Consider the following 25,675-nt stretch of genomic DNA (forward strand, 5'->3'; position numbering starts at 1 on the left):
GTGTGACTCTAAATGTCATCTTCACGTGGTATTGGGAGCAAAAAAAGCCGTAAGAGAGTGCATTAAAATTGTAATACTTTGTTAATACTTGTTAAAAATATATTTGCCACATAATTAAGAGTGAATTTTCTAGGCAAGTAAAATGCACATCTTCATTTCCAAGGATCTCTGACTAATTCAAAATCTGAAGCCAAATAAATGTACAAGAATTGAGACAGATTTCTTTATGTGACTCTAGCCCTATTGGTGATAACGAAAGGTTTGTTTATTTAGCTGAAATGATGTCCTTTCTCATGTCTGTCTCACTCTAAAAACTTGAAAAACAAAACTGAATAGTGTCTGTGAATCAGCAGTGTATCACAGGAGAGCAGCTACATTGATTAGAAATGCTGAAGAGGACTCTCTTGGAGAGAAATATGTACATTCCCTAAAAGAACTACCCCCTTACATTAAGAACATTCCATTTTAGTACTGTCAGGCCTTCATAAATTCCTTGGGTAAACGTTATTAGTGGAGTCTCTCACCAGTCAGGAGATTGCCAGGAAAATGTACAGAAACTTCTGTATTTGTTAATGAGGACTTGGAATGTGTGTTTGTTCCACCTCCATAGTGTGATTAGAAAGTGATCTAATGTGCCATAAATGTTTGGTCAGTCAAACACAAATGAGCGTGATTGATGGTGACATTGCACACATTTAACTCATTATGTGTTACTTTACAGCAAAATTATTTGTGTAAACAGTCTGCTCGGTGTTAGAAGTAAAACAAACTAAGAAACCTCAAAATATTATATTTGTTCCCAATATTTTCCTTTTGGTTTTAGCAATGTAATATCATATGGAATCCTTTATATTCTTTTTGGCACCAAACTGAACAAAAGGGAAATCAGCTCAAAAAGATGAATGTTCTGTAAACAAAGCAGATAGATTGCACCAAACTAAAAGCTAAGGGAAAAAAAAAAAAGCCACAAAACTTTACACCTGCATTTTAATAATACAGTCTTATAACATAGACTGTTACAGTTATATTAAAAAAAGGAATCTGGACCCTTTATTAACTTGCACAGTCTCAGAAAAAGATGGTAATACTGTACTGCACTACAGTTTCTGTATTGTTTGAATTAGGAAGTGCATACCAGAAGTCTGTCTATATGAAAAACATTGCAAGAAGCAGATACATGTAATAGGCAGAGATGATCAAATTTTGTCCCTGTGTACAATCCTGCAAGCCTATCTACAACCTACAAGCCAAGTTGGTGGTGTTGTCTAAATTAATAAAATATGGAATCTAGTACTCAAGTGTAACACAAGTCCACAGCCAAATTAGTTTTGTCTTTATAGGTAAGACAGCCATTGCACCTCATTGCAGATCTGTAAATTATCTAGGGCTGTCTCTGTTATCCTCTAAGCTATTTTGAGAGTGGGAGTGTTTTGTGGGCTTTTGGCAGCTTTTGCTCACACCTACACATATTCAGTATTGGCTTTACATTCCTTTGTAGTCCAGGCTGAAAGAGAGACATAGTAAGGCTACACAGATTTACGTAAGTTGGGTGCTTACCTACACTGCTGGAACACATCAGTTTGTTTGCTATTTATTTTTGACCACCCAGGCAGCCTTGGACTGTTTTAAAGTTTGGAACTGGAGTATGAACAGGGAATTTCTTGACATGTAGTAGGAGGACTTTAAAAGGACAGTGAGAAGGAAATGCAATGTCTCGATTTATTGTGAGGTTCTTCAGGAAGCTGCATAATAAACTGATTACATGATCCTACTCACAGGACCTAGACCAAGTATGAAATGTAGCCTGTTACCAAATACTTTTATCTTCAAAGATCATGTAAAGATCTTCCTGACTGTAATGTTTTTAAATCATTAATTCTAGGAATTAAAACCTGTTGGTGTTTAAAACTGTATGCTGTACATACATGGTATCAGTCCTTGTGATAAGAGTGTATTTATCTTAGGCTAAAGTCTACCATGGGACTGCATTTTCAGTCAATCATTTGAACAGATCAACACCAGTCTATCCTTGCCCTCATGGATAGAAATCTTGCCCTGTTTTGTATATTTGAAGCTATTGGAAGTAGAGCCTGTATGCCTTTCAGTTCAAATCCATCAAGGCCAGAATCTAAAAAAATAATTAAATGTCATTATATTTCAAGGTTACTCTCTCTTCCTTGACACATTACAAAATTCTACCTTAGTATTAATGAGGAAAAGTGCATAAATCTCATTTTAAACTAGAACTAATCTTAATTAGCATATTTGACATTTTATAAAATATACTCTTATTATACAAATTGTAAAAATCATCTGTGCATACAAAAAGCTGTGGAAATAGTTGACTGAGATTGTACAGTCTTCATACTACTAAGGTTATATGTTAGCTTTGATTTCAGCAGACAATGGAACTGAGTAAAGAGGTAGTTGATAATTTATAGTAATTAAGGAAATGCAATGCTAAGACTGTAAATCTAAGAAGCTTCACCCTATGATATGACCATAAGAACTGCTTTCAGAGAATTACTTTTCTGTCAGATTTAGATATCCATGTGCAAAGGCATAACAAAACAAGACATTCACTCAAGCAATTTGTGTGGGCTGAAAGGGCGTTATAGGTAAATGCAAGGAAATATTTGAACTACGTTGCTTCCAATGTACACTTCCTTTTCAGCTACCAATCAAGAATATTCAAGGGCTCAAGAATATTGAGTTAGGACAAGGAGTTATGGTTTTAAACTGTCAGAAAGCAGGATTGGGTTGGAGATTAGGATGAAACTGTTTGCTTTGAGGGTAGTGAGGCACTGGAACAGGTTGCCCAGAGAAGTCGTGGTTGTCTCATACCTGGGTGTGTCCAAGGCCAGTTGGATGAGACTGAGCAATGTGGTCTAGTGGAAGGGATCCCTGCCTACAGTAGGGGGTTGGAACGAGATGGTCTTTAATGTCCTTTCCAACCCAAACCATTCTATGATTTTGTGGGTACTTCCTTTTCATTCTCATGAATGTTGTTTGAGACAGAGTTGTAACATTAAACATCCTCAAAGGCTTTGCCCTGTTTTTTGGGCTTTCCATGGTGGTGATGAGCTGATCTTGTTCAATGCTAAGGATCAGACTCATTCAATGCTCAGATCATCTGGGTTACACTCCAACTCTAGCATTTGTTCTCTGTCTTGATACTGTGATCTTGGCAGAAGAGATTATATAGCACAATCAGGTTCAGATACACTCAATCTCTTTCATATGACTATTTATGTCATTACACGGAAAAGCAAATGCTATGAGCAAGATGGATCTTTTGGAGATACAGAGCTCCTGATAATTACACTGCTGGGTGTAGGGCTAGGTGTATTAAAGGTTTTCATTTTCTTCTGACAATACTAATGGTTGTGCTTACAAGAGCTACATCATTTTTTCATATCTCTGTCACTATGTCCCACTAGGAATTGATTGTATTATGTAAATATATTTGCTGATAACAATATTGTATCTATAAATATATATAATATATATATATATATAAAATATATGTATAAATATATATAAAATGGAGGAGAGCAGAGGAGTATCATGGCTTAAAAAAAAGATTCAGATGAAAATTACATTTCTTCTTTTGGATTGCAGTATGTAATTTTCCAGCTATTCTTCATATAAGCTATTGAAGCAGTGGATAATTTGTTTTATGACTATCAGGAGACAGAATTGCAGTGTGACTTAGGGGGAGATAATCATGTGTTTGCAGTACTAGAGAGGAAGAAGGAAGATACAGATTGAAGTTGCTTTGGTAGTACAGCCCATTCTAGATTGGTTCCATCAGTTACCTAAACTTTAAAATACCATCACAAAGGCTTAAAAAAGTCATGAGCATAATTACTCCTAAAGTATTTTTCCTCACAAAAGATACTATCTGTCTCTTTGAAATCATGGGAAAATGTCATGGTTCAGGAGGAAATAAAACAGAAATACCATCTTTAGTAGACTGTTATAATCATCTTATAATAATATTATATACCATCCCTAATATCCCTAATTCTTTAAATTCTATAACCAACATTTTGTGGTATCCTCACAGATAATAAGTTAGTACCACTAACTGGTATCTATGGAGCTTAATTATTGCTTTGTGAATGATTTTTTTTTTTCCATTCCTTGGTCCTTGACTAAGGGTGAGCATTTAACTGCAGGTCTGATCTGGACTTCCTTCCTCCAAATCAAAACCATCTGCCTAAAGAAAAGAAAGGAAGGGAAGAAAGTAGAAAGGGAGATTTGTAATGTATTTGTATTTTTTTTCCAACCCCAGGTGGTGTCAATCTAAGAAAAAGCCACAAAATAGACCAAAAGTTACAAACATGCCCTTGCTATCATTACTCTTAGTTTTTTACCAAGCCTGCACTTTATCTCTCTTATGTATGTAGAGTTGCTGATCAGCAACATTTGCAGGCTTCCTATAAATAAAAGGGTTATAAAAAATGTGATATGGCTTCTCTGTGTGTGGTGGGGAATAACACAATGCAAATCCCTTTTACCATCCCACATGGCCTCTGCATGGTGAAAGAATTTCTATGGAAGAAATTTCTCCTGATTGTTTGCAGCCCACTTGTCAGACTGTATATGATTTGGAACATCTCCATATTGCAATTTATTCTTGCAGTCATTACGTCTCCAGAACTAAAGTAACTGATTATTTGGCAGCCTGTTAACAGGAGGAGGGAATAGAAAAACAACAACAAAAAAACCCAGCCAAAAAACCAAAAACAATCAAAAAAGGGAAAAAACCGAACAAATTAAAAAAAAAATCTAAACCCCACAAAAATACCCAAAGAAAACAAAAGCCAAACAAACAAAGAAAAAAAACCTCAAAAAATATAAGGAAAGAAAATCATTGTAATTTGCATTTTACCAGGTTTCTTAACAAGTTTGCATCTTGTTCTTTAGAGCATTTTTTTGAAAGAGTGCCTTTTGGCTAGCTTAACATGAGAGAAAGATTGATGAATCCCAAATTAATACTCACCCTGTGGAATAAAAATGCAAACTTATCTAAAATACTATATTAAGTCCTGTCAAAACAGCTCTGGAATACTGAAAGTTGAAAACTTGAAATTTTTTGTTCCAAGAGAACCATAGAATGACAGAGTACCTTGAGTTTGAAGGGACTGACAAGGATCATTGTGTCCAACTCCTGGCCCTGTGCAGGACACTCAAGAGTCCCACCGTGTGTCTGAGAGCATTGTCCAAGCACTGCTCGAGCTCTGTCAGGCTGGTGCTGTCCCCACTACCCTGGGGAGCTGTTCAGTGCCCAAACACCCTCTGGTGAAGAACCTTTTCCTGATATCCCAAGCCTCTCGTGACACAGCCTCAGGCCATCCCCCCAGAGCCTGTTTCTGGGCACTGCAGAGAGCACATCAGTGTCTGCCCCTCTGCTTCCCTCCTGAGGAAGCTGAAACTGAGGTGAGGTCTCCTCCAGGCTGAACAGACCGAGTGACCTCAGATGCTCCTCATACGGCTTCTGCTCAAGACCCTTCACCACCTTCATTGTCCTCCCTTGGACACTCTAACAGCTCAATGTCTTTCTCATTTTGTGGTGCTCCAAACTACCCCCAGGACCTGAGTGTGGCTGTCCCAGTGCAGAGAGAACAGGACAATTCCCTCCTTGCCCTGCAGCTGGTGATGCCTCCCCAACCAAGACAGGCTGAGAAAGCTGGGGCTGTTCAGCCTGGAGAAGAGAAGGTTGTATGGAGACCTCCTAGCAATCTTCCAGTATCTGAAGGGGGCTGCAGGGAGTCAGAGGGGGATTCTTTGTTATGAACTGTAGTGATAGGACAAGGAGTAAAAACTGAGTGGAAAAAATTAAGGTAGATATTTATAGATATCACAGGAAGAAATTCTTCACTGTGAGAGTAGTTACACACTGGAACAGGTTGCCCAGGTAGTGTGTGGATGCCTCAGGTTGGATAAGGCCTTAAGCAACCTGGTCTAGTGAGAGCTGTCCTTCCCATGGCAGAAAGGGTTGGGACTAGGTGGTCTTTAAGTTTATTTCCAACCCTTAACGTTCTATGAGTCTACTATTTTTAAAAAGAGAAAATTGGGAAACTTATTTCCTCATGCTCTAAAACTTCATTCCACCCCATGCTCAGTGTGCCTAACAAGAATTCAGTGTATTATTTTTGCATATGATTCTTGATTTACTGACTACAGAGATTCTGCTTTTAAGGCATTTTTCAGCATTCTAGAAAATCCCTTAAAAATAAATGATGTTAACTGTGTACTGGCTTAGATGTTAAAATCTGATTTATGTTTAAGCAGTTGTTTGTAAATTTCAAAGAAAGCTGTGATTTTTACTCAGAACTCTGCATCTGTTTCTTTGGTTTTAGATTGAGGAGGATACGTGGCAGAAATACTACCTGGAAGGAGTTGCAAATGAAATGTATACAGAATATCTGTCTAGTGCCTTTGTGGGTTTGTCCTTCCCTGCAGTCTGTGAGTAAGTAGAAATACATTTAATATGCAGAAGTATATCCCTTCTTGCAAGAGAAATCTAATTATTTTGCATGAGACCTTTTCACTTTACTAGAGTCCAAATGTTGCTACATCCGATGGTGTCTAATAAAATAAACATTAAAGCAATCACTGCATGGAAGTGTCTGGAACATTGTAATGCCTGGTTTCAGGAGAGATTTGTAATTAAGTGATGGTAAATGAAAGCATAAATGGTTTTGGTATGGAGCAAACCCATTAGCAATCTTTTTAAATTCAGTTGTTTACTCACAAGTCCTATCTTGTTATTTTTTTAATGATTCCCATTCTTTGAATAGTGGCGGTCAGCATGACCATCTTGGCTTGTGTTCCATTCCAAGGAAACTATTCCTTAATTAACAGATGTCACAGAGTCATATAAGCAGTGTGGCACCTGGAGCTCTGTGGAAGTGGTTGCAAATCACTTGCAACAAGTGAAATATCTCAGAGAAGATAGGTCTATTCAGTTCTGAGACAGAAGCACACGGTACATAACCATAGTGTAAGCCATGCCACAGCTTCATTTCTGGAGGCTGAAAAGTGCTTATATTTATCCTACAGTGGGTCTGTGAATGAGAGATTTGCATGCATAAGGTTTGTATAATAAATACTCTGTCCACATAATCAGGTTAGTTTAGCACACTTGTATTTCCTCTTCGGTTGGCATTGCTCTTCATTCCAGCCATACTGAAAGGTCACCACAAGGGAGTGGACAGCTTTTGCTAGGGACTGTGCAAATGCTTAAAAGGAAGCAGACCCTGCTTGGATGAGCTTGGTGTCAAACTGGTTAACAGAAAAACTTCTGAAGATTCCATTCATAGATGAGGAAATAGATGAGGAAGTAAAATACATCTCTTATGTGAACGAGGATGAGTATGTTTCTACTCCTCTAACTTTCCCACCTTTCCCAATTTTTACAGGGGCAAAAACATGGCATAAGAGTGAGGGAGAAACAAGTGTTAGACAAATATTATCCATCTATAAATTGTCTGGGATGCAGATATGACAGAGCCCAGTCATCAATTTGCTAATAAAGTTAAGGGGTTCTCAATCCATCCTTCTACTGTGTCAGCCACAGTGTTATGAGTTTACTGAGGGAAAAAGTTTTTCACTATACATACAAAAGTTTATGTGGATTTCTTGAAACAGGAAATCTCATCATTCAGAAAAGTATATTATATGAAGAATGAACAGTAGTTTGTGCTGTTAACACTAGCTACAGTTAAGTCTCCATGCCAAACCATTTTCAAATGCGTCAAATTTCTATATGAGTTTGCTAGAATGTGTGACTGAGACTGTACTTGACATAAAGCTGACATTCATTTATCTGTGCTGATAGAATGGAGATAAAATAATCAATAAAGAAAGGGTGCTTACTGAGATTTAGAAACATGTCTAAACTTTGGAGCTCTCCTCAAGTATTTGGTTATCTGAAACATCAGCAAACTCTTAGCTAGTTAAAGTGAAACAAAAAGATTTATCTCAAATTTTCCAACACATTAATTGCTCTATTAAAAGTACATTGAAAATTAAAATGTAGTGCTACTTACTAATGAGTTTGGTGCATCGGTATTTTCATTACTGTAAGAAATGACTGCTCAGTTTCCAGAAGAACTGAAGGACAAGGACAGTAAAATGTCCATTGCATTGGTTTGTGAAGGGGAAATTGAGTCAGTGGATAGGCTTACAGTATTCAGCTACCCATGAAATATACAGACTTTGAGAACAGGTTTTGTAATGTAGCTTTTTTAATTCATGCAGTCAATGGCATTTTAAAATTCAGAAATTAAATGAAACGTTCTGCTTTCCTGAGAAAGTTATTTGTCATAAATGCAAGTCTAGGAATGTGATTCTTTTGTAAATAGGCTGCCATACCCCTAGATAACAAAGAGTGTGCAGAGATAGTGAGGGTGGGACATTCAATATTGCTGAAGAATTTCAAGCTTTTCATGTCAACACTGGGGTGAAGAATTAGAAGGAAACAGAAGTTAATATCAGTCTGCAAGTTCTATTTGTAACTCCACATGTGTGTACTGTGTGAACATATTCCAACCAGTATATTTTCAAGATGCAAATGTAGTCCTAACATTCTGTGCCCTTGGATATTGCTGGACCAGATGTGGATGATGATGATTGAAGATAAACTAACCAATCTATTTCCCACTAGTGCAGAGCCTTCTAAAGTTTAGTAACATAAGGCTAACCTTCACCCAGGTTCTAGGCCTACCATTCTCTACCCCAAATTTTCCTATGAGGCCAGCATATTTCTGAACTAACACTCGACCTAGCGGTGGGAACTGTCCGTGTGTGATGTTGGCTGTGGAAAGGGACTGACTCCTGGCCTCTTCTCTTCCTGCAGACTGGTGTTTGCGAAACTAAAGCTCTTAATGATAGCCATAGAATACAAGTCGGAAAAGCGCGAAAGCAGGTACGTCCCATGCCGCCGCTTGAAGTTCTCGAAGGCACTGTCAAGAATTTTGCCTGCTTTTTTGTTTCAGAATGAACATAGTTATTCTTTTAAACATTTCAGAATGTAATTAGCATGCCATTGCATTGCAGAATTTCACATAGGACTGAAAGGGACTTATTTCTGCCCTCTTTCTCCCTAAAATTAACCCAAGTCAGAATGTTTAGTAAAACGTGCAGTAGTACAAATGTCTTATCTCCAGGAGTGATTTTCCTTATGGAAAAGCTTAAATTTTTTTGTGTTTATAGTGTATCACTTTTAATCAGAGGTCCAGCTTACACTACTGAAAAGTAGAAAACAGATGTGATATCAAAATTCATTATGGCTATGTGTATTCTCAAAACACAAATTTTAATTTAAATTAGTTTATGATATGATACAGGATAAACAAATAAAGGGTAAACAGAATATTTAAATTGTATCTGTTGTGACAAAACTTACATGAATAACATCATGAAACTGGAAAAGATTCATTTAGCCTTGAAATTACCAATTGGCTGGCTACTTTCATCAACCAAAAAGAAAACAATCATTATTTTTAGTACAAATTCACAGATGGGAAGTGTTTTGTGCATTTTTTATTTTTTTTTTGTGCAAAGTTCATAGAAAACTAATTGAACATTGGAGTCAATCTTCCATCAACTTGTCCATCACTGCTTTAAACAGTATTCATTTTTATGTAAGAAAAATGTTATAAATGTTCTCTGCAACATGTGGAAGATAACAAAAATATGACAATACTGACTCTGAGAGGAATTTTATTTTCCTCATTTGAAAACATGTTTTATACTGCTATAGTAAACCTGGAGTGATACATACTAGTTCATCTTCTTTTTGGCCACCATTTAGTGGCCAAAGACACTTTTGGGGACAATTGCTTCTTCTCACAGGAGAACCAATACTATCAATTGAACTCATTCTGCAATTTCTGGGGTTTTGAAAGTTTAATACTTAGTATTGGCTTTCATAATTTTTCTTTATTAAAAGAAATTATAAAACCTATGTTAGACATTTGACATGGAAAAAGCAGTGTTACAACTATTTATGAGTATTTCCATGCCCTACAGTTGGTTTTGCTGGATTCTTCCATATGTTATAAAATTAAATGTGGTGTATGTACTGTTGGATATCATTTTTGTTCACACTATGCTGATTAAGAAATTAGGGTTTTTTTACTGTCAGATTTTTTTATGCTGTAGTTAACTCCTTTTGGACTCTTAAAATACTTTTCCATTGAAAGACCTCATTCTGCATTAGCTAATGTAAAGCGAACAATCTGTTCTTCTATGAACAATTTAATCTCTTTCTAGAAAAAGGAAAAATATGATAGTAACAGCAGTGGAACAATTGACCAGATTTTGTCTTCAGTATTAAGAAATATTTGGTTTCTGTTTTTTCTCCTAACAATTATTGGCCAACTTTATATTGCCATTACTTCAGTTGTCATTTACTTACATAAGTGCTAATATTGCAGTCTTTTGTAGTAATAACAATTTGTTCTTGGCTTCCATATCATTCTTTGCATTAACTTCAGTGGGAGTTGGATTGAGTTCTTAATCAAAAGGTGATGCAGAGGATCCCACAAAAAGTAACACAGTGTGATACAATCATATATTTCTTACTTAAAGCCACACAGGTAACAGTTTGAAATAATTATTACAGTATGGGAAAAAAAAAAAAAAGAGACTAAAATTGCTGGAAACAGTACTATCAAAGGGATATTAACAGCTGGAACTTTTGAATATGTATGTAACAAGAGGAGGGCATACAAGGTAGATAGACACATTTTTTTATAACTCTGATCGACAGTAATATCTGCTGATTTTATTAACCAGTGATAATTTTATAGTCACTGTTTGATCAATCACATAGCTACCTGCAGTGTACCTTTACTGTTCTACTTGTTCCTGTGCTTTTCAACTCAAATATGTTAACTAAATATTTGTGGGTTTCTGATCCTTTATTCAAACCAGAAAGGTAATGCAACAAAACTTCAGTTTCTCACCTCCTAAGTACACTTGCATTTCCATGCATCTTATTAAATGTAAAGGTGGGGAATTAAAATAAAAGTTAGAATAACACAGTTTAGAAGCACAAGCTCCTTTTGAACAATGGACATTTGTCATTTGTCAATTAAGTTTGTTGATGCTGACATTGGCAATATTTTATTCTGCTCATATCCTTCTTCCTGGTAATTCTTAATAAAGGTGAAGAGAGAGCTGACTATGGATATTCTTTTTAAACTTTCAGTCTTTGTGAGAGTGACGAAAAGTAAATACATGCTTTATTATGATTTATTTTATAATTATACTTTGCATTCATATTTTGTAAAACTATTACAGAAGTTTTCTATCATTTAAAATTTAGAGAAACAGTGCTAAATATAACTAAACATTTAGGACATGATGAAGATGGCACCCTTTCATTAAAAGCTAATGCTTCCTGCCATATCTGAAACAGCTCTTGAAATGGTATTTTCAGAAGCAGGGGAAATTTTCAAAGCATTCTTTCTCTAAAGGATGAGAAGGTCTTACTACCAACTGTTGGATTTTTATTACTAGTCATTATTAAATGTCGATATCATTAAATTATCTATCAGATTGCTTCCTTACACAGGGAGTTTCCTGTTAAGATTAGTTTCATTTGCCTTCATCACTTTGCACTCAGAATTAAAGTAGTGAATAAGATTAAAGAGTGTGTGCAGCTCTAAACAGTAGTAATATGAGAGAATTCTAAATGTCCGAATCCCTTCTTTAAATTTTCAACTCAGTCTTAAGGATAAACACTAGTCCCATTTCATTGAATGGCAGACTTTTACTTGACTGTTAATATCTTCATTAGATGTAGAATGACATAAATACTAATTTACCTCTGCATGTTTTTTTTTGGCCAGGCAGTCACCTAGATTCTAGTTTTCTAAACCTTTCTGATTTACAGTCAAATTCTGTTAACTCAACTGTAGAAAATTTGAAATCAATAGTAATTAAAAATTATCTAATAAAATAAGTTCATATTACTGTATGTGTTAGTGGCAGCTGAGCTTCCTGCCTACAAAAGTTTTTCTTTGCTTTTCCTGACTACTAATAAAGCTGCACAAAACAGAAAGTATGCCTTGATAAGATGTTTTTGTCAGTTTAGGTAGGTAATTATTACCAATTATGATATTACAGGATTGCTTAAAAGCAGATAGTCAAGCCTAAATATAAGTAATATAGTTATAAATGATAAATGCATATTATTTTTCATATAATGGGTAGAGTTTCTAGGCAACTGCTTCTTATTGAGGCCTCTTGAAGATTAATTAAAAAAAACCCCATGATTAGATTTTTTTTAACCTTTGTATTTATATATTTGATAACGTTTAAATTATTTCTCAGCTATCAAAGAAATCTCTGAGTTTAAAAAACTCAGTTTAGAGTGTTTCTGACCAGCCACTAAAGTCTGCATTCTCGTAACTCCAGCTCACGATATGAGTTAACCATTCCTTCATCTCTAATTGGTTTCTGAGAATGTTATAACCCATGATTAAAAACAGGGAGCACTTTAATGATTTTTTGTCTCCCTGATGCAAGCCAATAGTTTAAAAAATGCTCTTAGCTCACTGGGAGAGGTTTTGCTTTTTTGTAGAAAAATGCAAAGGAAACATGGAGAACATGAACCTGAAAATATCCCAATATTAAATATATAGCAAAAAATAACAGTTTAAAATTCAGACATTCAAATTCCTCATCTGAAATCCCTTTTAGAGAGATTTCTGCCTTCATTTTTCCCCTGAATTTTTGTTCTACATAACTAAGCAAGAAGGAAAGCCTAACCAGGATTCTTCCCTCCTGCTCCTCTTTTGCACTCCTCTTGTAAAATTTTCTCTTTGTCTATCCATATATTTGTTCTCATTCTCAGCAGAAAAACCTTTAATCCTTGAAGACTTTTAAATAAAGGGTTTTTTTGCTTTTGCTTTGGTGTCAGTTGATTTCTTATCAAAGTGTTTGATTTGCAATTTTTTTCTTGTCGTTTGCAGAAGCCGAAAGCGGTATGCCCTCTTCGTTACCTTTCCTTCCAACCTCAATCCTACCTCCTTCTAACTTCAGGACTAATTCCTTGCCAAGAACACAGGAAGATAACATCTTTGTCTATCTTTCTCTGTATATACACACACATATATACCTATATATATTCATCTATCTATGTGTGTGTGTATATATATATCTGTGTGTATATTTATATATGAGCCCCCAGTATCAAAGAGGAGAGAGAGAACAGCATTTTGTCTCTCCAGTGTTTCTTGTGACTCACGCACTAACTTCTTTGCAGGAAGTACAAAATAAAACAGGATTAGTTTTTTAGGCTTTTTTTTCCCCCCTTTGTGGAGTCATTGATGTATCAGATTGTTGCCATTTGGAAAGCAGATTTTATTGTTAATATCTCCTGTCCTCATTTTGACTGTATCATGACGATGTATATTTCGTCTTTACCAGCCCTTGTACTGCCATATTGTTTTCATATTCACACCTTCATTGATGTCCTTCTTTCCCCAGAGTCTTCCTTTAAAACACGTCTTACAATGCAGTAGTTCATGTTCTCTTGCAGTCTCATCTTCCATTAACAACAACCAAATACCTGATTCTTTGCATTTCTGGTCCTGTTTTGAGTCCAGTTACTCATAATACAGTACTCATTAAAGCTATTGTACTGTTCCAGTGAAAGTGCCATGGATAGTTTGTATTACATGTCACATTCATTTTAATGACATTTATTAACCCATTTATAAAGATGTTACTGAATGTATTTTTTTTCTCTGCTTTGGGGTTTTTTTTGAGATGGCATGTTTTGCATTTTCTTTGGTGCTCCATGCTGTGAGTCCCTCTCTAGTCTACATTCTATCATGCTGCTCTTGGTTTGGATGAAGTAAATAAAGCATGCTCTTCCATGTCCTTGTCTCTCCTCACCTCTCTTCCCCTGGCAGCTTTTTTTTTTCCTAATTGCTTATAGCAGTCTGTCTGTCTGTCAGTGATGGTCTTTGGAGACCTGCTCGCATTGTCCAGACATTTCAATTTCCTTCTTCATTGTTCTCTTCAGACTTTATTTTCCATGTCTGTTCTATTGTGGATGTTGTATGTGTTATATGTGTTTAAGTTTTAGTCTTACCTTCCTATAGTTTCTGAGTAGATATGTGATAAGAGAGGTGGCTTCCTGTCAGTTTGGCATTATTGATATGATCCAACTGCAGAGAAGTTACTGCAACACATAGCATCTCCAAGGATCTGCAGCTGTTGCACCTCTACTTTGCTTCTTGCTTTTAAGTATATCTTACCTTGTGGTGAAGGCATGTTAATGCTGGCATGATAAGCAATATGAAGAAGTGTTGTACCAAGTGAAGTTGCTTGCTCCCAGAATAAAGTATGTTGTTCTGCCTCATTGTACTGATAATTAATCACTTCTGGAACCAGAAGGAATAACTTAATTGTTTCCAAGTGTATTGAGTTCACCATCACCGTTGAACTAGTTTGGACTGTGCCCAAATAAAATACCTCATGCACATCCTGTAGACCGTGACTTAGTAGGTGCTGTTGTAAAAAAACTTAACTCCTGGGAGCAACCTTTTATATGCTTGTAGTAATTAAGCTTTAATATACTGTAGCATGTAATGTGCACTGTGTCTTTTGCCTTGTATTCTTTTTAGAGTCTTACTAGATTTTGCTGTATAAAGCGATATGGAGCATTATGAATTAATGTCAGTGATAGAGCCCAGAAAAAAGAAGCAATATTGATGAGTTACAATTAGTGTGAAAACTGGTATGTGCACAACTCCACTATAAGATTTGTGCACCTACACTCACACTCCACTTCTAAACATACCCTGAAACAAAAAACATTATCTCAAATAACTTCTGTAGTTGTATGAATGACATAGTATGTTTTAAAAGGCCATTATGCTAATAGTGGTACTTTTTATCTGGGCATAGCATGAAGCAGTCAAGAATAATAGCTGATTTTGTTTAAAAGTGTGGTAGCTATAGTAAGTAATCATACGTAATTTTGTTTTAGGTAATGTATTCATAGTAATTAAACAATATTATATCTTCCTGATTACTGGATGATATTGCTACTGTTTGAGTTGCATGGGGAATGGTACAGCACATCTACCACAAGGTTTAAAACAGAATTGTTACAGCTTTTGTCATTTGTTTAGTCAAAATTTTGGTGTTCGTGTTTCATTTAATTCAACAATTGTTCTTTTCTTTTTCTTTAGAATAGGGTGATAGCAGTTACATGGGTAGCCATGCAGCTGAAAACAAACTAAAAAAGAAATAGGGCTACAAAATCAGACAAGTTTTCTTGATGCAGGGATGAACTGTTCAATTGGTCTCTTTCATCACACCTGACCTTATCAATCAAAATGTTAAATGTCTAATCTCCTGTCAGGTATCCAGACATAGTCCTTAATTGCAAGGGAAGAGAGAGACAGTTCTTGAATGCATTAGAATTCAATCCTAAATGAATCCCTCCGTTAGTGCTGTCTAAAATACAAAGTTGAAAGTAAGACCAAACAGGAATGGTACATAACAGAGGCATGGATAAGGAAAGTCCTTAAAAGACCTCTCCTGGTCCATGTTCCTATTGATTAACCTTATCTGTGCTTTCAGTTTTTAGTCTTCATGTAGTGCTGTTAAAATGTTGTTACCCTTGCATATTTTCTGTGCTGTACTTGCTGGGCATCTCCACATGCCTTTGTCAGCTCAGTTTAAAGACCCTCACCACACCTGTTCCATATTAATAAGATCCCTCTTGTTTTTCTCAGAGAAGGCTGATGGTTCTGCACACCTCAAAGCCAGCTGCTGTACTGCTGTGTCTAGATTAAGAGGTGGAAGTTCTATCCATTCCCAATTCTGCAGTAGTGGAAGCCTGCTCAGTTTCAAGCTATGCAAAGTAAATTGTGGAGCCATGCCACTTAGCAAGTGGCCTGCCAATGAATACAAACTGCATAATGATGGTTCAGACTCTGACACTGACTGGTTGTTTTTTCCATGTAGTTCGCCTAGAAGATAGCTGAATAGTCTAGAAAACTACAGTAAACATTTTCCATCTCCTACTGAAATATTTTGTATGCTGATAAATTATTGGAAGTAATGTTTTAAATATTCTTGAAATATATTAAAATATATCAGCTTTCTTTAGCTTTGTAATGGTGTTTTAGACCAAGAAACATAATTTGAGTGAAATATGTATGATATTTGAAAGCAGGAGACAAAAATCACCTGGCAGCAGAAATAAATAAAAAATAAATAGCTGGAGGGAATTAGTTCTACCCCAAATTGCCAGTTAAGAAATTGTCTTACAGTTCAAGTCTCCAATTAGGCTGTCCATCAAATATATTTATGTTCAAAAAACATAGAATATATACAATTAGTGATGGAAACCTTACTTTTAGTGCTTTAAAGGAAGATATAATATGGTATGCTTTAGCTAGGTCAGAATATTAGTGTCTTGTGCAGTCAGTCACTCATGCACTGCCAAAAATTGTATTGAGCAGTGTTCATGTTCTGGAATAGTTTCAGGTAGATAAGAATGGATGAACAGATATTTTCATGTATCTGTATTTTATTAAAGGTAGCATGTATACTTAAAACATCAGAAAGATACAATCTAATAAATGTCAATCACAATTAGCACACAGTGAGAAATATGAACAGATATCTATGTCATCATGTCCTATCTGAAATTTTCATTGAAGAATCTGTGTAAAGAAAATCATAAATGTTTGTCTAGAATTTCTGTGGCCTTGTTTCAACTATTTTTTTCATTTTTTTTCATTTTTTGAAACTGTGCATCTCAAATGTGCACTGATTTCCATTTGTGTTACACATGCTTATATTTCTGTCAGTCTGGGAACTCATTTTCAGCTGTGTGGATAATATTGATGATTCTTTCATGTGCTTTAAGTGTTGAGTGTCAGATTGGATGGGGCTTTGAACAGTCTGTTCTTGTGAAAAGTATCCCTGACCATGACATGAGAGTTGTAATTAGATGATTTTAAAAGGTCTCTTTGAACATAAACCATTCTGTGATTCAGTCTGTGATTCCTAAAAGTCTGACTGAATTCAAGGGTGATTTCCACATTTTCAGTGTGGGACATTTTCACTTGCTGTTACTCACCAAGTGAATCTTTCTTAGCAAAGGGGTAGCTTTTGCAGATAAGTGTAAAACAAAGATTTCCAGAGTGCATATTCTATTCCACAAGTGGTTTCCTAATTGTAATATTATCGAAAAGAAATGGAACTGACTTTTCATAAATTTATGGTGGTGAAGTAAATAAAATTCCCACTGAACATATTAAATCATATTTAATTTACATGGTTTTAACTGCCATGTGTCCTAAACAGTTACGTGTGAAGAAGCAAGCAGTCATGTAAGCCCTTCCATGAAAGGTTTTGTCCTGAGGAATGTATTTCTGGAACTGGAATAGTTAAAGAAATTTATGACTAAATGTTCTTGAGTTTGTTATTGCTTGATTACTTTCTGAGGTAACCTAAACTAGAAATGTTATAAAATTACAAAATTTGTTCAAGATCTTACAAGCTTCTAAGTACTTTGCCTTCCTTGCTTGGTTTCCTGAGCTGATTTAGGAGATAAAAAAATCAAATTGTGCTTTAAGATAAAAACATGTATTTTGAAAAATCAGTGTCATTTTCAGTAATATTTTTTCTAATGTGTGGCACAGAATGCATACAGATTAGCTATATTTATTGGTATTAAACCTCTTGAGTTTCTGTCCTTTTTTCCTTTTCCTTTGCAGCCTTGGAGATACATTAAAATGAGACATCAGCTGAAGCTGTCTCTTTTAAAACTCCTATTTATTTTGCTATGTACTTATATTCTCAACTATGGGGATATATATATATATGCATTTTTTCATATTGAAAAAAACACATGTGTCTCTGATGGATGCATTTTTCTTTGAATACTCAGAAGACTTTTTTTTTTCTCTGTGCTGTTTGTTCCCTATATTCTATTTTAATTCAAAACATTACCCTTGCTGTAAATATTAGAGTGAGTGCTTATCAAAGCATAACTTCAGCTAATGACACTACAAGTGTCATAAGAAATAATTCAGTTGCAGCTTTAGTAAGCAGTATATTTAATATATCCATAGAGCTCAGTAGAAATTGCTCAGGATTTTGCCCTGGTTATATATCAGTGTGTATATACACCCAAAGCTTTATCAGCTTTTGCTGTAACTCTTAACCAGTAGCAGTGATGGGGCAAATTAATTTTCATTTCCAACAGAAGATTTTGCTGCTGGCCTCATACTACATTACCTGTGACCACATCTATATTTTGTGGTTATAAATACATTGTATTTGTGAAAAGAGGTATATGTGAATGAAGTTTAAGATCTGAAAAAAATAAAGTCTGTGCACTGACCCATGTGAATTGATTTAATGTGTCTCAGAAAACCTTGAGATACAAAATCATGCTCACAATGCTTTGCATCTTAAATGAAGCCAGTTACTTCTAATTTAAGACTATGTTCCATGCATCTGAAAAGAACTGCTTCATTTGCTTATTACTTCATCAAATTTTAAGTTTCATTATGAGAAGTGAACATTTCTATATCTAGTGGTTAGCTCAGATTGTGGAGTTTGGGTTGTTGAGGTTTGGGTAGGATTTTGACTCTTTGGTATAGTTTATCTATATCCTAGAAGGAAAAAAAAACAGCCTGGGTCTATGTAAAGAAATGTGTTCATCTGTTTTCACTGAAAAGCTGTAACACTTATGTCACTTAAGAATCAAGTGAGGAAATAAAAAGTATTTTTCAGATAGAGCAGTACCCATTTGTACCTAAAAAAAACAGCCAACCCAAGACCTCACATCTTTTATAAGGAACAGTATAATAAATACATTAGATTAACCTCTAGAGAAGATTTTTTCAGTTTAGCAGTTAAGCTCTCAGTGCAATGGCAGGTTATTACATGCTAGCAGGCAGAGAGGAGGAAAGGTGGAGACTAAGATGGCCAGTACAGCACCCTGCAAGCACTAGTAAATACTTTGTGGGTTCAAGTGACAAGAGCTTGTGCAGGAAAGCAAAATTTTCCAACCTGTTTTGACCTGAGTAACTGGTTTCATATGAAGAAATTCTTATGTGGTAGTTTGTTTTGTTTTTTCCCTCTTCTCCTATTTGATTCCATCTTGATTCTGTAAAATTGCATTTTAAAACTCCATTTCATTGCAACTGCAGCCATTAGGCCCAATTCACTAAGAAATACTAGATATGACACTAAATGATACTAGTTGATGATGGATGATACTAGTTTAGCTGTGTAACTTTATTTCACCCCATTTTTCTGTGTGTGTAATACACGTTATTTATACCTTCACATTTCATTTTTTGCAAATACTAGTAAATTGTGCTGTGGAGATGAACCTGCTTTCTGTGATGATACCTTCCAGTTCCTGTAGTTCTCCTCACCTTTTTATTTGTTGCAAAGCTTGAAACTGTGAATGAAGGAAAGGGAAGGATATCTGGGTAGATGCTTTCTTTGAGATTTTATTTCTGTTCCAGCCTCCTACACAGGCCAGGCTATCTGAGAGAGAAGTGAATAATTTAAACCAAACCTTCTCTAGCTGACCTCTTATTAAGTATATTCATTATTTTGGGAGTCAGAGGCTAGGCTTTTTGAAATACTGAGCATTCTTACAGCAAAAGTTCTAGAAAGTGTAGAGTGGAGTTATGCAATGCTAAACACTTAGAAAAAGTTGGGATGTAGGCATCCCAAATTAATAAGTACTATATCTCTAGTGACTTAATCTCTCCTCTGCAAAATGGGGTAATACTATATCTTCATTCTTCCTGTAACAGAAATTACGTGTTTGTGAATCTTTTGCATGTGATAGTGATGAACATTGCAGAAAAACACAGAAGAAAAATATGATGCTGATTTGAAGGAGTGATAAATTACATGAAGCCATGCCTGAAGTAATGGCAGTAAAACACCACTGAATGAAGTTTCAGATTGTGGGAAGGAGGAGTTTGTGGGTATTAAATTAAAACTGTATCATAAGATCTACATAATGGGGGCTGAAATACGACTTCATGACCAACCTTTTACTTCTGAACTCTTGAGCACTTTATTTTGTGGCCTGCATATTCTTGTCTTAGAAGGCATGTCTCAGGCATGTGGAATAACACAAAACAATGTGCACATTATTAATCTTTCAGATATATTATGTTGTCATACTAATTTATTCCTAATGTATAGAGAATAAATAACATATTGAATAAGAGATGTACTGAGATTCATTTTGCCTCCTAACAATAGCATGAAAGACTTTGGACTATCAAATTTTAGTAACGTATGTCTGTTCATCATTGTGCTTTATTTATTTTTGTATATATGTCTCTTCCCTAAAATCAATTTTTTCTAGATGGACAAGTGTTTAAATTCCTAGTAGTCTTTATTTACTCTAAATTGCATATGCATACCATTACTACATTTTGACTTAGAAAAGCTAAACTTTAATAAAATACAAAAAGGAGAAAACTTTTGAAAAGGTATATTAAGTTGGAGAGAGTCAAAAGCCAGGATATATTACACATTATTAAAACTTACTGGAGAATATACTTATATTTATCTCTATCTATATATTCATATTTAGCTTGGTACTTTGCAGAGCGCCTTACCTAAAGCCTAAATTATTATGAAAATAAAGAAGATATTTCATAGACGTGGAATACCTCACTTGTTGATACCAGTTCCTTTGCAAAGTTAGCTAAGGCTCTTCTGTCATGGTGGTTGGGTTATTTTTGTTCTTTCATGGCTACATAGCAGTGTTTTAAAAATTTTCTATCCATTTTATGTTTTTTCAGCTGTCGTGACTGGTTGTCTTGTACCATTCCCCTTGAGTGTATGTGTGTATTTATTATTTTAAACAATAACATTGTATGTCCAGATAGGGGTCCCATTAACTTTCTATTTCACTAGAAACTGGCAAAAAATTTACATCAAAGGGTTTAATTTTGTGATATTTTTTGTTGTTACTGAGTGGTGGTTGATGGTTCTTTCCTTTTCACCTTATTGTGGATTTCTCACCACTTTGCATGACAGAGCAAGCAAACAGCAATGCTCAACTTCACACTTCACATTTCTGAGAGGATTTTATGTAGTCTGTATTTAAAGCAAAAAGATAAGAAAACACATGTAAGCACTTAGATGATGTGATTATAGGCAGAGGCATTTTATTGTCTCAAACTAAAGTTTTTGTAAAAAGCATGTGAAACTGTTATTTGATTGGAAATATCAAGGAAGAATGGCTTAAAATTTCCTTGCCGTCTTTCCTAACTAGTGGGTCCTCTATAACAGAATCAAATAAAGCTAATTTGGAAGATTCAGTTAAAATTAATATAAACTTATTTTTTTGTTGGTTTTGTTCTTGTTTCACTGAGCAGTATATTAATCAATCCTGGAAACCATGTCAAGATTCAAGAAGGTACCTTAGGATTCTTCATTGCAAGTGATGCCAAAGAAGTAAAAAGGTAATTCATGCATTTTTACCTTTGAATAGAAAACAAATATATTTAATTACAGTTTTTTTCTTTACATGTAAATGCTTCACCTAATTTTCATTATTAGCTGTTTAAAAATTCTGAGGGGGAGTTGAGTTGTTACTCTTGAAGCACCCATGTGCATGTAGTTTTTCTAACTACTGTCCTAAATGTCAAGGAAATTAAATTTGCAGCAGATACAAAAAGAAATAAAGAAGCTGGGTTTTTGAGCCCTCCTAGAAAATGTGAAATATTTTCATTTGTTTTCTCTATAGTTATTGAATCTAAGAGGAATTACGATGGGAGAGGAGGACAGGGATGACAGTTCTGTTAGTTTTTGGTTTTAGAGCAGTTCTTGTCTACACTGACTTTAGCAAATTCTTGATGTGAGCTATGGAGTTCATTCTGTAACTGCATTAGCAAAATAATATTTATATTCTTGTCATTTTTCTTTAATGGTTCTACAAACTCTATGGCCTCATAATAATAAATCAAACATGAAAAGTGCATTATATCCATTGCAGACAACTTCACAGGCTCAATGTACCTGGCTTTACCAGATTTGGAATGAACAAAAAGGAGTTTTATGATCTTGTGTTGAGAAACAAATATGGGTACTCATGTTTTTTAGGATTATAGTATGCTTGGAAGGAACAAAAGAGTGATACGATCAAATAATTTTTCAAAGAAAAATATTCAATGTCCCTATGATTAAAAAAAAAAAGAAAATGAATATTTGCAGCTGAGTGCTTCCTCATAATTTGTATCTTTGTTATGAGTCATGGTTTTTACTGATGTTTTCTGTAAGTTTTGTATTTTAGCTAAATCTTATACTTAAAATTATAAAGTATTCAAATTATACCCTTTATTAACTTCCAGCCTTTTAGGTTTAAATATGGTGAAATAATACCTAACTATGCATACTTGCCCTGAATACTTAAAGAAAATCAAAACACCAAAACAATGAAATTAGAGAACTTGAATTTTGTTTTCCTTGAAAAGGCTAGGATAGTTTCTGCCTAGGTGAGACATGCGGAGCAGGGAGCTCCTGTCCTGTCACATCTGTAGCAGCATCCCTGGAGCAGGAGCACCCTGCACTGCCTCAGGGACTCTGCTTGCAGCATTCAGTTCTTTTCCTCTCTGCTGCTTTTCTGAATATACAGATCTGTCTTCACACTGCTTTACTGACCTGCTAGTTTTCTTTCATTTATAAGGCATTTTACACTCTCCAATTAACTTTTTCTCAGACTGGAAGTAAAATGGTGTAGTATTTTTAACTGCTAAGGTTAGGGAGAAGTTAACTGTTATTAAGGAGTTTAGACAAATTTTTCACATCATTCATCTGCCATGTTTTATTTGAAAGTGAGCACGAAACAAGATTCCCAGTTCTGCCTGGCTTTTGGCAGAAGGCTGTGTTTAGAAATATCCTGCCTCCCTTGCCACATTTCTTAGCTGCCCTGTGCAAAGTAAATGGTTATCAGATGTGTTTCAACTAACAAAGCCAATTATGAAAAGTGTTAATTTCACCCTTTGAGCTATGAATCAGAGTCAGAAATATGTTCTAAAATTGAGGTCTTTTGGAGGGGAAAAATGATTTTTTAATAAAGCATAATTAAACATGTTTTATACCTGAAATGCAAATTAAATTATTCTGGCTTTGTTAATGAAGACATTTCAGCTCCCTTAAGCTAAAGTTATTCATATTTATATATCCCACAGTGAAATATAACATATGATGTTCAATTACTCTTTCTGTTGGAATCACTTTTGCATCTTTAGAAGAGCAGTTTCCCATAAGATGCAATTATACCTACAAACAATTATGCCTAGGTAAATAGCTTCACATAGAATCTTGACTGTTTAAATATAATACAAACTATATGAATTGCTTCTTCATTATTCTTTATTCATTTACATGTTAGTGCTAGCATCAGAAAACCCCAGTTTTCTAGAATAATTTTATTACAGCAATCACTTCAGGTATTTGTTCTTTACTTTGGACATAGGATTGAAGGTACCCTCTAGGACAATTGTCCTGCACTGAACTTCAGAAACAGATCTCTAGAAATTACCAATGTCCAGTTCATGTTATGAAGCTTTTGTGAAGGGACTATTTGTGGTAGTTGATTCTCGTTTAATAAAGGGACTTTACAGAGGGATTGGAGAGAAATTGTAAATTTTGAGGCAGTTTTCTCCTCCTGGCTTACATCTTGACATTGACTCATGGTTTGAAAAACATTTTCTTCTCATTTCCGTGGAAATAGTTTATTTTCTTTTTGCTGGAATGTGAATATCTTAAAGACCAGAAAATTTCTGCAGCAAAGTATACATGCTCAGAGAAAACATTTTCCTTTTGCATTTTGTATCTTGGAAATACTAAGGCAATTTAACAGTCTGAAAGAGTAATCTTCCTGGAAGTTTCCTTGAGAAATAAAGTGTGCTGTGTTTAGGACTTACATATTCCATTGGTAGCATCATGCTATATTGATTTTAGAAATGTTTTAATAGCATCAGTGAGGTCTCTCTGCAATTTAAATTTGAAGCATTGATATGCTTCATCTTTTGTATGCTAGGCCTGCTATCTTGATGGGTCACTTAACCACCAGTATAGTTCCACCTGCAGTGGCCATGCTATAGTCAATCTAGAAGAAATATAGCAATCATCCTGGCTGCAGGGCCAAAGGCTGTGTTTAAACAGAGGCTATGTATTAATATTGGTTTGGTTTTGGTTTTTTTCATATTTTGGACTGTAGATTGTTTTGTTTCAGTGGTCTCCCAACTGTAGTAGCAATCTTAACGATCTTACTGTCAGCAAAATATGTGGGTGGTTGCAAAGTGGGGGCTTTGCCTCTTACTGCCAAATTATATTGAGAAATATGCAATAAGAGGGAGTTGGGAAGATAGGCAGGGAGCTGACCTATCCTGAGTGGGGACAAAGGCAGGGAAAATTCATCAGGTTAAAAAGTATGTTTCAGTGTGATGCATACTTACTAAATCAGAAATTTTAGAAAATCTTATATGAAATTAAAAGTTTATCCTTTCTCACTTCTTTATTTCTTCTTGTGCTGGCATGGGCAAGCCACAGCTTCTCTATGCAACCTCTTCCAGTGTCTCACCACCGTCATAGACAAGATCTTTTTCCTAATATTGAATCTAAATGTACCCTCCCTCTTTCAATGTAAACCCATTCTCCCTTGTCCTGTTTCTACATGCCCTTGTAAATACTCTTGCCCCATCTTACCTCTAAGTTTCCTTCAGGTACTAAAAGGCCACACTTGGGTCACCCAGAAGCCTCCTCTCTTCCAGGCTGAGCAATCCCAATTCTCTCAGCCCTTCATTCTAGGAGAGGTTCTCCTTCCTGCAAGATCTCTCTAACCTGTCTAAGAGGGGGTCTCCTCTGGACTCACTCCAACAGGTCCATGTCCTTCCTGTGCTAGGGAGCCCCAACACTGCAGGTGTGTCTCACCAGAGTGGAGCAGAGGGGCAGAGTTCCCTCCCTTGTCCTGCTGCCCACGGGGCTTTGGATGCAGCCCAGGACACATTTGGCTTTCAGGGCTGTGAGTGCACATTGCTGGCTCATGTCCAGCCTCTCTTCCACCATCACCCCCAAATACTCCTCAGCAGGGCTGCTCTGGATCTGTTCATCCCCTGGATTGATACTGGGAGTTGCCTTGACCCTGCACTTGGTCTTGTTAAACCACTTGTGTTCTCAAGACCCAATTCTTGAGCCTGTCCAGGTCCCTGTGGATGATATTCTGTGTTTCAGGTGTGGCCAAAGCACCACTCAGCTTGGTGTCATCTGAACATTTGCTGAGGGTGCACTTGATGCCTCTGTGTCATTAATGAATGTATTAAATAACACTGGACCCAGTATAGAGCCCTGAGGGATGCCACTTGTTACTAGTGCCTGGTGGTACTCTGAGCCATTCACCACGACTATCCAACCAATTCCTAATCCACCCATGGAACCCATCACTCCAGTCTGGAGAGAAGGATGTTGTGAGGGACCATGTCAAAAGCTTTACAGGAGTCTGGATAAATGACATCTGTAGCACTTCCTTACCCACCGATGTAGTCACACCACCACAGAGAGCTGCTGGTGGGGCAGGCAGGATTTGGTGAAGCCGTGCTGGCTGTCTGGAATGACCTGCCTGTCC

At 35.8% G+C, this 25,675-nt stretch overlaps 1 protein-coding gene across 1 annotated transcript in view; it reads left to right on the forward strand.

Annotated features, from left to right (window-relative positions):
* KCNMA1 (potassium calcium-activated channel subfamily M alpha 1) overlaps positions 1–25,675 on the forward strand; it is a 255,043-nt gene that overhangs the window by 122,905 nt on the left and 106,463 nt on the right. Inside the window, exons 14-17 of the mRNA XM_033515702.1 lie at positions 6,369–6,478; positions 8,870–8,938; positions 12,996–13,007; positions 21,423–21,509. Of these exons, the coding sequence (XP_033371593.1) occupies positions 6,369–6,478; positions 8,870–8,938; positions 12,996–13,007; positions 21,423–21,509 (278 nt within the window). The remainder of the gene's footprint in view (positions 1–6,368; positions 6,479–8,869; positions 8,939–12,995; positions 13,008–21,422; positions 21,510–25,675) is intronic.

The sequence above is a fragment of the Parus major genome, chromosome 6, assembly GCF_001522545.3.
Source record: "Parus major isolate Abel chromosome 6, Parus_major1.1, whole genome shotgun sequence".
Lineage (NCBI taxonomy): Eukaryota > Metazoa > Chordata > Aves > Passeriformes > Paridae > Parus > Parus major.